The following is a 15,710-nucleotide window of genomic DNA, read 5'->3' as shown; positions in this document are numbered from 1 at the left end:
GTTCCAACCTCTCTTCGGAGAGGGAGACGACGAAGAGGAGAAGCATTGGCGTAGGAGCTCCTTCTTGTAGCGATCCGAGGCAGCCTGGGAGCGTACTTCAGGATGGCCGAGGGACGCCTGACCGGTGGGGGCTCTCCCTAGCCCTCCTGCGGCTTTCGACTTTCCTACTCCACTGGAACTGGGAGTCTGGAAGAGGTCTAGGCCTAGAGGCACTAAGGAGCCGGTCAGACGCACCCTCCACACACTGGGGACACTGCACTGATCACTAACACTCTCCTTACCTTCCAACTGACGAATCTTCTGATCCACAGAACGATTCTTGGCTTTCAGAGCTGCCGCCTCCGAAGGCGAATCTTCGGCTTCGGTGCGGGGAGCCGGGGCTGCAACTTGGGAAGAAGGTTCTAATTCTACGTTAGTACTATTAGGATCCACATCCAACTCACTCATTCTAGATCTGCTAGAACTTCTAGAGGAAGCCTTACGCACTCTATCACGTTCCAACTTCCTAACATAAGAAGAGAGAGCCTTATATTCTTCTTCATTCAATCCCTTACATTCACTACAAGGGTTAGCAAAAGCACATTCATTCCCCCTGCATTTCATGCAAACAAACCGTGTGGGGGTCTACCGAAGCTTTCGGCAACCTCACCTTACATCCTTCATTCACGCAAACCCTAAACAAAACCGAAGTTTTAACTACCGATTCTAGATCAGACATCGTTAAAGAAAATCAAACTCAAAATCAAACCGGTCCACAATCAGCGTATGCCAAGCCAAACAAAGCGAATACGTCACCAAAAGAAGTCCAAATTAACTCCAGGCAAGCGAGAATCGAAAAACTATCGAGAGGAACCGACAACAGTTGTTATCGTTCCCGCGACAGAGAAAAATCTGACAAGCTTATGGGAGTGGTTCGTAAATCCGCCACCAGCGGCGGTAGGTAGACCACCTGACCTACCTGTCGCGTGTGCCGCGAGATTTGAAATTCTGTCGGGAACGTCGGAGACTATAGCTAAGTATATATCTGTCAGGGAAGTTCATGTACAAAAATAACTAACCTCTGAAGATGAATAACAATCCATGCTAAAGTATCTCGGTTAGGCTGAGGCAATTCCGATATAGCCTGGTACATAGCTGCTGATGCATCTTCGTCTGCTCTTTCAGAAGCGGAAACAAAATCATTCCAAAGGAGATGGGTAATAAGTGGCTCTTTTAAGGATCTCAAGAAGACTTTCAGACAACCACAAACTGCATGTATATCAAACTGTGAAAGGTTAGGTAGTCCTTTACCTCGTAGGAATCGCTCCTGAAAGGCAAACAAACTATGAGGTACTTCTAAATTAGGTTAAACATATATAATTAATGACTAGCCTCATGATAAATTATCATGACAGTACATATCACTGTATAAGAGTAATGCTCATGCTTCTTTCTTTCTTCTCTTTCAATTCTCGAGTCTAAATACTACGCTTACATAATAGGCATATGTAATAATAATCATGGACATGAAGTATAATGAAACAGAATTATTTGAAAACATCAATTTCCAGACATCAATATTTTTCACATTTTCCATTACCTTCTGTTACTTCTTTTGAATGAACACCACATTCTTTGGACGATTGAATTTCAGATCAATTTCTTACTAAAGTAATTTCTTCTACACTGTGTATATTATAAAAACAGTCATACATTCCATCTCCACAGATTCTACTTTTTCTTTCATTTAAATTTACATACACACTACACTTCCATATAGAAGCTCTGGTTTAAAATCTCCCCATTAATTCCATGGGTAATTGAAGTCTTTTCCAAAGACATCAGTGACTCGAATTTTAAGGATAAGGAGTTTGATGTTGACCCTAACCTCTTTCTCCAATATGTTTTAAGAGCAATCAAATTCATTTTAAAGATCATGCTGGGTTCAGTAATGAGGTCAATCCTGACAGAATAGGGAGAGCAAAAGAAAATTGGAAAAACATGACATCACTAGCTAAACTAATTTGAACTTTGACAGTCAAGTACAACAATTTCTTTCTGATGTCTTCTATTTATGGCATGCAACTAATAGTCTGGGAGGAAAGAGGAAAATTGTTGGATAAGACAAGACTACAAAATGCTAAAATTCAAGTCTGAAACGTAAAGGGATGATCATATTACAAATTTGGAAATCACTAAAAGAGGCTGGAAAAGAAACCAAGATCTCAATGACGGGAATGAAATGGCTTCAACATTTCACGACCAGACATGAATTCAAGTACAAAATGCACAAAGCAAACTTTAATGGAAATTTTCCCTCATATATTGAAAGTCTTGCATAAATATGATGATAATGAGTGTTTCTGTTCTTGTATCAACACCCTTCAAAGGTGTAGTTTTAATCATATTAAAGAAAATAATTCCTTGACTACAAGGTAAGATGGGAAAAGGAAGTATGTCTCACAAAAAGTGAACCTTCACAGTAAAATCCAAACAATCAAATTAAAAATTTCTTTAAAAATAACCACTAAATATTCAGAATTGCAATTCCATGTTAAAAGAATTTGCTATGGTGCTCTCTAACTTTGTAAATGCAGCCTGTAGTCATTTATTCTTTATTTGCTTCCATATCTACATAGCAGAATCATTCGCTAATAACTTACTGTACTAATTAACACAGGATATGTCAAAGCATACCTTAAGCTCTTTCACTTCTTTCTCTGACCCTGAAACACGGTAAATCCCAACTTCGTTCAGTCCACGGTTCTCGACTTCATTACAGCAATGAACGACAAGAGCAGGAACCATAGGGGGAATTAGAGGAGCAAAATCAGCAATAGTACCCTGAAAATGAAAATGCTGGATACAAAACAAATTTATATATAATTAAGATTATACCCACTTACTGGAAAAAGCTACAATGAAAAATTTAGTATTAACAGTTTTCAATGGAAATTATGTCCAACACCAAACACACTCACATGGCAGACTTGGTCACAACTGGAATAAAGTATGATTCAGCTTAAGACTCATTCTTTAATGCTTTCAACCTAACTAACCAATGATTTTGGACAAAACTACTCAAAATTATACAATTGAATTTTTGGTCTAAGTCACATACTGCATTAGGCAGCCTGTTACTGGTATGATTTCACATTAGCCTAGGAAAGCAATTTTATGAGCGTATAATAATGCAAAGGATGGGAAGCTTTCAAAGTAACGGCTATTGCATTTGACCTAAAATTTTATTCACTTAATTTATTTTCAAGATCTTAAGAGATGTCACATATTTGTCATTTTTTCTTAACGGGAGGCAAAACAGTGGCAGTTAATGATGGGTGACTTATTTCACCTAATGCACAGATATCTCTCAGGGTTGTGGAACATGCATGCATGCTCAAAACATTATATCAGCATAATTTTTTAATGCATTTTTATTCAAAACTTTACAATCAAAGGTTTCACATTTTGTGTTGAGCCTTTGACAAAAGGTTTAAATGAAAATCTTGTGTTCAAAAAGTTATCTGAGTATGTATAATATTTGGAGCACAGAACTTGCTTCACAACCCTAAAGTTATCCAGGCATAAGGTGAAATAACTCCCATTCTGCAAGTAATTCCATAAGTCTAACTACATCTGGTTTATATATACTTTCAGAAAGTCACAAATATTATTAACAGGATTCTGCCAATAAAACTACTCTACCCAAATTGTCTGAAAATCAGTTAAGTGAATAAAGTTCTCATCTCATACACAATAGCCTTTACTTGGAAAGTTTGCCATCCATCACATTAATATAGGTTCTTGAAATAACTTTCCTATGCTACTGTGATATCACATTTCTAGTAACAGGCTGCTTAATATATTATGGACAAGAAGAGTCAAGTTTGTCTTCTTTAGTCCCCAGTTCTTAAACTGCAATTGTCCAGTACTTCCTGAGCACACAATAATGTGGACTTCTGTATTTCTAAGTAATGTTATGTCTTCTCTAGAGTCCCTAGTTCCTCATCTTTATAACCATGAGGCTCTTACTGGACACAAGAAGATATGGACCAATTCATTCAACTTCTACAACTCCAAAGAGAAGGAACAGACATGCAAATCACCATAAAACTTTTCCTAGTTACCTGGTGGCCTTTAGCATTTGGTGTAGTAGCAACAGGAATGCAAGGAAGAGGAACAGATTCACGGCAATCTGGATGACATGTTGCTCGACAATCACGACACTTTAAGGCAATCTTACCAAATTTCATGCTGCCAATAAAAAGGAAAATAATTTATCTAACTATTTTAGTAATACATAATGTCTAATGAAATTAACTTAATGATAAGTACTTAATACAAAAAGTCAAACTACTTGTATGTTGCATAGATATAAACCTCTTTTTACACTGGGCCCTGGTGATATCATCTGCTATGCACTTTTTTGTAATGACATTAATAAGCAATTAATACATTTTAAATGCAATCAAAGACTTATCAATCTATTCAAGGAGACAGAAAAAATCAAATAAGTAAATACTACAAGATGGCATGTGTCCCACCACTCTAATTTATTCTTGAACTGGCCATTATTGCTGCTATTCAAAACTTGGCACAGAGGCTAATTATTGGCACCAAGTAGTTAAACTCTTAATAAGAACTGGTGAAGCTTTCATTTAAAACAAAATTACTCTACATTTGAAAATAACAAAACTACATTTACTTTTGGTACTTTTATTTGGTATTGGAAGGGAGATTAAAAGCTTGGCTTCTGATGTTAAAAAATTATATTTTAAGAAAGGAAACTGGCTTAGCTGTCATAAGCCAGTCATTGCTCTAGCTTAAAAAAATAATGGGCAATACCATATATATTCTTTTCTTTATTGGGGAGAGAGTAATGGATTGCTCATCAGTTGTTAAAAGTTTGGCCACAGATGGCACATCAACTTATGGAAATTTGTACAGCCTTCAATAAAAACAATGTTTATCCCCATAGAATTAAATATAAAAGTATGTAGGTTTTTTGGAGAGAGAGAGAGAGAGAGAGAGAGAGAGAGAGAGAGAGAGCAGAAGAGATGACGAGAGAGAGAGAGAGAGAGAGAGAGACGAGAGGAGCAGGAGACAGAGGAGAGAAGAGAGAGAGAAGAAGAGTGAGAGAGGAGAGAGAGACCCAAAAAATGCTGGGCCCCTTATGCTGTGGGGAAACCTGGCCCTACTTTCACTAAATGGAATAGGACCCTAGCTTTACAAGTTACAATTTTATAACTTTGCAAAGTTGCATGCACAATGAAGTTTTTTTTTTTTTTTTTTGTATGGTGTCGAAGTTGCTCTGGGTTCAAAGGCTTTCACCTAGCTCAAGACTTTTGCGGGTGGTTTAGCATTATGTAGATCCTTTTAACCATATACAGTCAGCATGTTTCTTTTGTAGTTTGCAATGTAAATTACACAGATACGGAAAGTTTACACATAGATTTCGGTTAAACTTTTTTAACATGCTGCAATTTTACTTTTGTTATTCGATAATGTTCCCAAGTCAGTCATTTGAGTAGAGTGAAAATAAGTATATGTACTGATATACAACACATAAATTACTATAGCCCATTGACTTGTCTACCGTAATCTGCCAATAGGAGAATGGATCGTTGTGACTGGGTTACATACTTTACGTATACTTTACACACTTCATACAGAGGTCATATAAAGTGATTCTGATTACTGTTTAGCAAAGGATGAACTTCCTCTGGGATTCAGAGAGGGTTTTAAAAACTTAACCTTCAGCCTCTTGGACACATCGTAAATTTCCAAGACCTATCTTGGGATAACATTAGCATTTTTAACACCGTAAAATATGGGATGCATTGAAAGACACAAAACAAGTAAAATGAAAATAAACTAATCAAAAGCATGGTCCAGTCACTGCACACTCACTGCCACAGAACCAACATTAGTAAATCATCTGCGATACCAAACTGTGTGTATATGTAACCTATATTAGTGCATGCACATGTAATGTACCCCAAAACGTAAAGCAAAATCAAAATTGCTTACAAATAAGAAAATGCAAAGGATGTAATACAGACAGAATCTCTAAACAGTACTTCTTATGCTTAGGAACTTACCGTTTTCCACATGGCTGGCATATTTCTGCTTTGTATACAGTTTTATTTTGGAAGGCATGGGGTCTTGCATTCAGTTTACTAGCAGAAAAGTTGCGCATTATAGGTGTGTGAGGAGTGTGAGATGGGGTGACACAGCCTTGATTGTTACCCTAAAAAGATAATGAAACTAATTACCCATGTATACAATTAGGTTCTGGCAATATATTTAATTTACATATATGTTTTGCTCCAGACAGAAAGTGGATGCACCCAATTCTCCAGTTTACACAAAACAATGAAAGTCTTGCTTTTACTTTTACCCACACTTTCCATTCTGCACTAAGAAAATAACATTGGTGAGAATTTGTTTCTTGATTTTTCTGATCTTGTCTCTTCTCTTGTCCAAAAACTCTACAAATATTCTTTGCTTATATTTTCAATTTTGCATGATGTATGGTTTGTCTGATATTCAGCATGAAACAAAGACTACTGAATAGTTTTAAAGGCCACAAAATTTAGGCTGATGGGTTATAAGGTTAGTCATCTGCTACATAACTATTTTATTTATCAAACTCTTAGATTAATTTTGATCTATAAATTATCATGATGGAACTCCAATCATTTGTTAACCCAGGCTGACTTTGCAATTCTTAATTTGTTCTTAAACTTGATCATAAGTTGGGGTCTGCCTGTATTTGTTAAAATAATTTAATTCACACAGACATTCCTCACAAAATGCTTTACAATAGAAAAATTCATACAATCCATAACACAAAATCATATGACTCGTGGAAATTTATGTCATCTAAAAGTTTAGGTACACGAAGGGAAAAATCATGAGCTAATTTATTTAGCTCTCCCTAGGTTGATACAACTTACTTGGGGTGTCATTCGAGAGTGTAGTAAGCGAGGTGAATAAGCAGACTGCTGATTGTGGGGGATGTGTGGAGTGGATGGCAAAGGTGGGCGTCCGGAGACAACCGAGTTCCTGTTCTCATCTTAAAAAAAAAAAAATCAACATTAGTTTTAAAATAGTTTGACGTAATAAAGTTGAGAAATTTATTTAATATGTAATAAATTTTACTTTTTGTAAAATAAAGAGAACAATGTTCTATAACAAAAATGATATTGTTATGTTACAATAAAGTTTCATACATACTTACCTGGCAGATATATACATAGCTAAGACTCCGTCGTCCCCGACAGAAATTCAAATTTCGCGCCACTCGCTACAGGTAGGTCAGGTGATCTACCGGCCTGCCCTGGGTGGCAGGACTAGGAACCATCCCCGTTTTCTATCATATTTTCTCTCTTCCACCTGTCTCCTGCGGGGAGGCTGGGTGGGCCTTTAATTGTATATATCTGCCAGGTAAGTATGTATGAAAACTTTATTGTAACATAACAATATCATTTTCATACAATCAACTTACCTGTCAGATATATACATAGCTGATTGGCACCCTTCGGTGGAGGGTAAGAGACAGCTACTATATGGAATAGACAGGTAAACAACATATGTTGTAGGTATAAATAAAACCTTGGTTCCTACCTGATAGGTGGTAGACTTGGTGGGTGTTTGCCCAGTAGTCTGCATCACCTCAAGAAACTTTAGCGAGATATGTGATCTATGGCCAAGAGTTCTTGTGGGTCTGCCGATGGGGTCTTACCCACTTACTCAGCAGAGCCTAAAAGGACTTTGTCAATGGGTGCTGATCCACTTATATGACAATACACCTTATGAAGGAGCACACAACCAATCCCGACCACCTGATCCTAACCATGTGTTAGAACTAAGGATTGTTACGAGTTATCCCCGAACTCGTCACAACAACCGTAACTCAAAACCACTACGCACACATACATAATTTTTCAAAAAAAAAAAAAATTATACTCAACTAATTGGATATGACGAGAATTCTCTTATGAACAACATAGACGGCCGCCCGTGCGAGCCTGAATCCTCCATTGTTCGAAGAGATTCTCGACCATATCCAAACAGAAGAACAGTATATACATTCTAAGGATTGGTGTCGGCTCCCGTACCCAGAATCGTATCTGCCGATACGATAGGACCTGTAGAGAAAAGCACTTCTCATACGTCACACGCACGTCTTTCAAGTAATGAGATGCAAATACCGAGTGCATCTCCAATATGTCGTATCTAATATGTTTTTAAGTGACATATTCTTATAAAACGAGAGAGACGTCGCAACCGCTCGTACTTCATGAGCTTTTACTCTCAGAAGTTGTAATTGTTCGTCCGGACAGACCTTGTGAGCGTCCGTAATGACGTTCCTTACAAAGAACGCTAGAGCGTTCTTTGACATCAGTCTTGTGGGGTCTTTGACCGCGCACCAAAGACCTTGTCTAGAGCCTCCCAACTGACGTTTCCTCTGAAGATAGAACTTCAGAGCTCTAACAGGGCATAGAGACCTCTCTGCTTCTCTGCCTACGAGACTAGACATTCCTTTGATTTCGAATGACCTAGGCCAGGGATTCGTGGGATTCTCGTTTTTCGCTAAAAACAGAGTTTTAAACGAGCAAATCGCCGAGTCTTCCTTGAATCCTACTTTATCCTGCAGAGCTTGTAACTCACTAATTCTTTTTGCCGTTGCTAACGATAAAAGAAATAGGCATTTTCTAGTTACGTCTCTAAATGAGGCCTGATGAGGAGGTTCAAATCTATCCGAAGACGATATTTGAGGACTACGTCCAAATTCCAGTTCGGAGGTACTGGCTCTTTAGACTTGACGTCTCAAAAGATCTTATGAGATCGTGGAGATCTTTGTTATTTGCCAGATCTAAACCTCTGTTCCTGAATACAGCCGAGAGCATACTCCTGTATCCCTTTATTGTGGATACGGCTAGATGCGATTTTACTCTCAGGGATAGCAAGAAATCAGCAATTTCCGCTATAGAGGTAGAGGAGGAGGACAACTTCTTGGCTCTACACCACCTTCTAAAGACCTCCCACTTCGACTGGTATACTTTCGAAGTGGAGGTTCTGCGAGCTCTCGCGATCGCGCTTGCCACTTCGCGAGGAGAAAAGCCTCTCGCTCTGACAAGTCTTTCGATAGTCGAAAGGCAGTCAGAGCGAGAGCGGGGAGGTTTTGATGGTACCTCTTGAAGTGTGGTTGTTTGAGAAGATCCGTCCTCCTGGTAGGGATCTTGGAAAGTCTACGATCCACTCTACCACCTCCGTGAACCATTCCTGGGCCGGCCAAAAGGGGGCTATTAAAGTCCATCCTCGTCTCTTTTGACGCCACAAACTTTTTCAATACTAACCCCAGGATTTTGAATGGGGGAAAAGCGTACACTCCACTCGAGACCAGTTTAGCAGGAAGGCGTCTACCATAATTGCTCTTGGGTCTTCCACGACCGAGCAAAACACTGGGAGCCTTTTTGAAATGTATGTTGCGATAGATCCACGTGAGGAGTTCCCACAGAGACCAGAGATCGCGACATACTTCCTCGTGCAGAGTCCATTCTGTATGAAGGACCTGGTTCCTCCTGCTGAGCCTGTCCGCCCTCACATTCCTTACTCCCTGTACGAACCTTGTCAGCAGGGAGATGTTCCTGTGAGACGTCCAAAGTAATAGGTCCCTCGTGAGTTCGTAAAGGAACGAGGAGTGAGTCCCTCCCTGTTTCCGAATGTAGGCAAGTGCGGTGGTGTTGTCCACGTTTACTTGTACTACCTTGTCTCTCACCAGAGGTTCTAGGCTCTTCAAAGCCAGGTGAACGGCGAAGAGCTCTTTGCAATTTATGTGCCAGGACACCTGTGCTGGTTCCCAGGTGCCTGACACTTCCTCCGAGCCTAATGTCGCTCCCCAACCCGTCTCCGACGCGTCGGAGAACAACACTAGGTCTGGGTTCTTTGATCTTAGAGAGACCCCTTTGTTCTCTTCCAGAGGCAGCAACCACCACTGTAGGTGTGCCTTTACCTCCACTGGAATGGGGAAAACGTCCGACAGTTGTCCGTTTTTCCAGCTCCAAGACTTCTTGAGGAAGAATTGAAGTGGACGGATATGAAGTCTTCCGAGAGGGAAGAATTGTTCCAGCGAGGAAAGCGTCCCCAGAAGGCTCAACCATTCCCTCACTGACGTTTGCTGTTTCTCTAAGAAGAGAGAGATTATCCTCAAACCTTTTTCGGTTCTCTCTTGCGAAGGAAAAACTCGAAAACCCCGAGAATCCATCCGAATCCCCAGATAGACTAGGTCTTGTCTGGGGGTCATCTGAGACTTCTCGAGGTTCACAAGCAATCCCAACGCCTTGGTCAAATCTAGAGTTAACTTTAGGTCCTCCAAACACTGTCTCTCCGATCTGGCCCTGATGAGCCAGTCGTCTAGGTACATCGAGACATTCACTCCTTTGAGATGAAGAAATCTCGCCACATTCCTCATCAGGCTTGTGAAGACCTGAGGAGCTGTGGACAGGCCGAAACACAAGGCTCTGAACTGAAAGATCCTTCCCCCCGTCATGAAACGGAGGTACTTCTTCGATGAAGGGTGGATCGGGACGTGAAAGTAGGCGTCTTGGAGATCTAGAGACACCATCCAATCTCCTTGTCGTAATGACGCTAGGACTGAAGCAGAAGTCTCCATGGAGAACTTCTCCTTCTGAACAAACTTGTTCAGAGCGCTGACGTCTAGTACTGGTCTCCAGCCTCCCGAGGCTTTCGCCACTAGAAAAAGGCGATTGTAAAACCCCAAAAACCCCGGGGAGTTTTGATCCAGTACTAGTTCTACTGCCACTCTTGTCCCACATTTGTTCCACCATTGATCGAAGAGTATCCCTCAGCACAGGATCCTTGTACTTGGCTGATAGTTCCCTTGGTATAGACGTTAGGGGCGGAGTATTCAGGAAAGGGATACGATATCCCTTCCTTAAGATCTTTAGTGAAGACGCGTCTGCGTCTATCAGTGTCCAGGCTTCCACGAATTCCAGGAGCCTGGCACCTACTGGTGTTTGGAGGAGAAATGTTTCATTTGCCCTTTTTAAAGGGACGAAAGGCGGACCTACCTCTTCTCTCTGGAGCCTTCCTTCTTGCGGGAGGTCTGGAGATCGGACCACCTCGAAAGGGCTGCCTAGAAGTGCTAGGTTCTTTCTTGTCCGACACTAAAGCAGGTTTCTTCTTCCTAGCTGACTGCGTCAGAAGATCCTGTGTCGCCTTCTCTGTTAAAGAGTGAGCTACGTCCTTCACTAACTTAGAAGGAAACAAATAGTCCGAAAGAGGAGCATATAGCAGAGCTGCCCTCTGCGCATGCGAGACTGCCTTTGTTAAGAAGGCGCCATACACTGTCCTTTTCTTCAAAAGACCTGCTCCAAATAATGCAGAGACTTCCAAAGATCCATCCTGTACTGCTTTGTCGATGCACGACAAAATGCATAACAGGGCTTCAGGTTCGATTCCCTGCGAATCGTGAGCTTTCTTGGACATCACCCCAAGGGACCAATCTAAGAAGTTGAATACTTCCAATACATGGAAAAGTCCCTTGAGGAGATGATCCAGTTCCGAAATACTCCAAGTTATGCGGGCAGAATTAAGACTAGGACGCCTTGAAGCGTCAACTAACGTTGAAAAGTCTGCCTCTGTAGTAGAAGGGAGAGCGATACCCATATCCTCCCCCGTCTTGTACCATATGCCTCTTTTCCCAGCTAACCTTGCTGGAGGCATGCAAAATACTGTCCTGGTTAAGTCTTTCTTCGACTTCATCCAGGCGTCTAAGGCGTGTAAAGCCCGCTTCATCGAGATGGTGGGACTTCATCTTCAGAAAAGACGAAGTCTTCTTCGCCCCTTCGCACTCGAAAAGAGCGAGCGCGGAGAAGGAGGAGCAGCCGGAGTCAACTCGTCTCCGTATTCCTCCAGAAGCATGGTTGTCAACACCTTATAGTTGGACAAGCCCTCTCTTCCCAGATCGTCATCCTCCGAGTTTCGTTCGAACTCGTGATAATCCTGAGTTTCTGTTCTCCTTTCAGAATGTTCCTCTTCTGGGGGAGACAAACTCCTGATCGGAGAGGGGCTAAGGGAATGAAAGTCTTTCCTTTTTCCCATTCTGATCGACTTGGAAGCCGTCACAACCTGCGGCTTCTCTCGCGCTTTAGAAGACGTCATGTATGACGCTTCCCGCTCTCCGAGCGTCATGTATGACGTCCTCTTGTTGACGCTTAGAAGACGCTTCGCGTCCGGAAGACGCTTCGCTTTCTAAGGGCTTCCTACTCGGCGTCACAATCTTGGACGGAGCGTCACGTCTAAGATCCTCTTGATTTGACGCTTCACTTCTAAAAGACGTACTTACCGAGCAAGGTGCGAGAGGACGAGACTTCTTAATAGGAAGCGTCACGTCCTTCCGACGGGGCGCTAAAACTCCCACAAGAGATGATAGTGTTCTTGCACCGCCATAATGATCTTCCTTGACGCTTCTCCTACGTCTAGCGCCTGACGCCCTTCGTCATCACTCGGGGAAGAAGCATGATGGGGTACTTCCTCATAAGCGTCAGGAGACGTTGACGCCACCTTCGCCTTCTTAATAGCAGACGGGGCGTCATCCGAGAAGCGCTCGGGCTAGAATCATGTCTTGCTTCATATGACGCTTCAGCGGTCTCGATAAGGTCGACTCCTTCCACCCTCGTTTAGGTGAGGGAGAGGGAGAGGACGAGAAACACTCGCGAAGGACGCTTTTCCTGTAGCGCCCTTGAGCTGGCTGCCATGAAGCAAAGCTAGCTGAAGGGACGTCTGACCGTTGGGGATTCCCCACGACCTCCTTAAGGCTTTCGACTTTCCTTCTCCTCTGGGCATGTGAGCTTGGAAGAGGTCTAGGCCTGGGAGCGCCGCAGGGACGATCAAACGCCCCCTCCACAACACTGATAGGGCTCACTTCACTAAAATTTTCACTATCACTAGCCTTACCTTTCGAGTCCGCCATCTTGGACTTCATGTCTCGAATCGTCGCTTTCAGATTGGCGATTTCCGATGCCGAATCCGAAAAGACACTCTGAGAATGAGATTTATAGGGAGATTCTCCAGAAGTAGGGTTAGAATTATTATTTAAAGGCTCAATAGGCCTTGAATTCACACCTTTCAGTCTTCTAACTCTATCCCTCTCTAACTTCTTCAAATAAGAAGTCAAAGTCTTCCATTCTTCTGCATTCAAACTCTCGCATTCCTTACAAGTGTTAGTAGCAGAACACTGCACCCCCCTACATTTACAGCATACAGTGTGAGATCAACCGAAGCTTTCGGTATCCTCACCCTGCAGCCTACATTCACACATTCTCACACTCACATTAGAATCAGACATCCTGAGAAAAATCCAAAAGAGTTATTCCAAAAACAGTCCACAGTAGCGAATGCCAAAACACGATCCAAATACGTCACCAAAAGTCGAAAAAACGTTGATCAAATGTTGAAAAAAGAATCCAAGTCAGGAGGTAATAACAACAATGTTGATACCACCGGCGACAGAGAAAATATGATAGAAAACGGGGATGGTTCCTAGTCCTGCCACCCACAGGGCAGGCCGGTAGATCACCTGACCTACCTGTAGCGAGTGGCGCGAAATTTGAATTTCTGTCGGGGACGACGGAGTCTTAGCTATGTATATATCGACAGGTAAGTTGATTGTATGAAAATATGCTTTTCATAAAACCCACTGATCAAACACTGTATTGCCCTATTTACATAGATGTGAAATACCAGTTACACCAAACACACCCTTCCAGAAAATGAGTGCCCCACACACATACTCTATCATGTAAGAAATGCCTGCTTTATCTTCATTATACTGTGACAAGAGACAAAGTCAAATATGGGGAAGGCAGAAGGGTATTATGTCATCTGATTAAAGGCTTTGTATGAAACACATACATATCTATATATCTATATATATATATATATATATATTATATATATATATATATATATAATATATATATATATTATAAAACTGTCATTCATTGCCTGAATGTTAATCTAGGTAAGAAGCCAATACAGTATTACTAGACAACTGTCTTAATTGCAGGAACATCATGCTCCCACTTCAGTGAGGAGACACTAAAATCACAGTGGGTTCAGTACCTCCATACTTAAGTGGGAGTATGATGCTCTGAAACTGTATGAGGACATCTTACATATATTTTTTAATTTTTTTTAAGTTTCAAAGTTCGATAATTTATCATTATTGTAACTAATTCCTATTCGACACAGCCTTTTGAAATAGTGCAGGTTTCATCAACATTTTGTTCAAGGTTCACTTTATGCTTAGCTCTCCCCTTTTATCCTAGCTTGGATTTTGGGTGCATATAACACTCATGCTCTACTGTATCAGATTAAACATGTTACACTAACTAAACAGTGTTGTCCACTGTTCAGATACAGGTCTCCTATTCAGAAAGTAGTTTATTGATAAAATTCTTTAAAAAACTACTTTTTCATTAACTTTCAGGCATAAATGGATACATAAGTGGATGTTTAAAAAATAAATAGCAGTTGCTGAATAAGAAAAAAGGAAGTATAAATCAAACTACAACGAAACCTACCTGATAAACTAGAAAATAAACTTTTACCTCAACATACTGCAGTAATAGGCTTTTATAACTTGTATTTATAATAATTTCTTCCACAACTCTAAACATCATAGTATAACCACATATGAAATGAAAGATGTTTACCTGATGAAGCAGGAACACCAGAAGGCTTAACTTCAATCTCTGTACAAAATTTCTTGACATCATCTCCAGTTGTATAATATGTTGTCACTTGTGTCTTGACTTCATGTATTTTCTTTTCCTAAAAAGTAAAATTGGCATTAACATATAAATTCTTGTATCAACTACAATTTTCAGCAAAACTCAAAACAGGTTATATATTTTAAACAAATAATTAGTATTAACTATAGAAAAACAACCTACGTTACCCTAACAAAAGACAATTGTATAAGGAAATCTTTTAACCCTAAGAGCAGTATTAGTGAGACTGAATTACCATGCAATTCCTAAATTGCAATGTATATTTTTTCAGACCAAATTAATTTTTTTTTATACAAACATACAATAACTTTTGTGGCATGAAAACATCTCAAGACTTTTCTATCACTCTTAAATTACTGAAAAAAAGGGTAAAATATACTGTGTGTGGGGGCTGATCATATGGTCACGGGCAGCTATAAGCCATTTTTTGTGCTGTATAATTATTGAGCTGCGAAATAAAGTTAGGTTGAAAAATCAATACTACTTCTGTTTCACAAACTACTGAACATGTTCCTCTTTGCAATGTATGAGTGAAAGCAGATCTTTATGGCTTGGAGATAGTTTGGTTTGTCTCCACTGGATTGCCTTGGCTCCTGATGGTCTGAAAAATACCCTACAGGCATGAAGGAGATTCTTAAAAATAAGGACATCCAAGAAATGTATCACACAGCATTTTGCCTGAAGGGTGGATCTTATAGGGCACTTAATCCTAGTGCTGTTATGACCCAAGATGAAAAAATTTTATGATCTTCACATTCTTGATGCGGTTGATATACTGGGAAAATTCAAATTTTTGTTTTTTTGGAACCTTCTGAAATTTTTTCCCCTTACTTCTCAATGGCATATTTCCAGATTTCAGTCAGTTATTTGTTGGGTAATTTAACAAACCTCCAGTGGCAATGCAAA

General features: G+C 40.5%; 1 protein-coding gene across 2 annotated transcripts in view; it reads right to left on the bottom strand.

The window, feature by feature from the left end:
* LOC135198135 (rac GTPase-activating protein 1-like) overlaps nucleotides 1-15,710 on the bottom strand; it is a 42,345-nt gene that overhangs the window by 12,455 nt on the left and 14,180 nt on the right. For both annotated transcript variants that reach the window (XM_064225609.1, XM_064225610.1), the window contains exons 6-11: nucleotides 14,727-14,844; nucleotides 6,939-7,057; nucleotides 6,081-6,229; nucleotides 4,107-4,233; nucleotides 2,677-2,823; nucleotides 1,059-1,306 (exon numbers count right to left, since the gene is read on the bottom strand). In XM_064225609.1, coding sequence (XP_064081679.1) covers nucleotides 1,059-1,306; nucleotides 2,677-2,823; nucleotides 4,107-4,233; nucleotides 6,081-6,229; nucleotides 6,939-7,057; nucleotides 14,727-14,844 — 908 coding nt within the window. The remainder of the gene's footprint in view (nucleotides 1-1,058; nucleotides 1,307-2,676; nucleotides 2,824-4,106; nucleotides 4,234-6,080; nucleotides 6,230-6,938; nucleotides 7,058-14,726; nucleotides 14,845-15,710) is intronic.

This window comes from Macrobrachium nipponense, chromosome 21 (assembly GCF_015104395.2).
Source record: "Macrobrachium nipponense isolate FS-2020 chromosome 21, ASM1510439v2, whole genome shotgun sequence".
Classification (NCBI taxonomy): Eukaryota; Metazoa; Arthropoda; class Malacostraca; order Decapoda; family Palaemonidae; genus Macrobrachium; species Macrobrachium nipponense.
The sequence above is the reverse complement of the archived record's forward strand: the minus strand, read 5'-3'. Positions and strand labels throughout refer to the sequence as shown.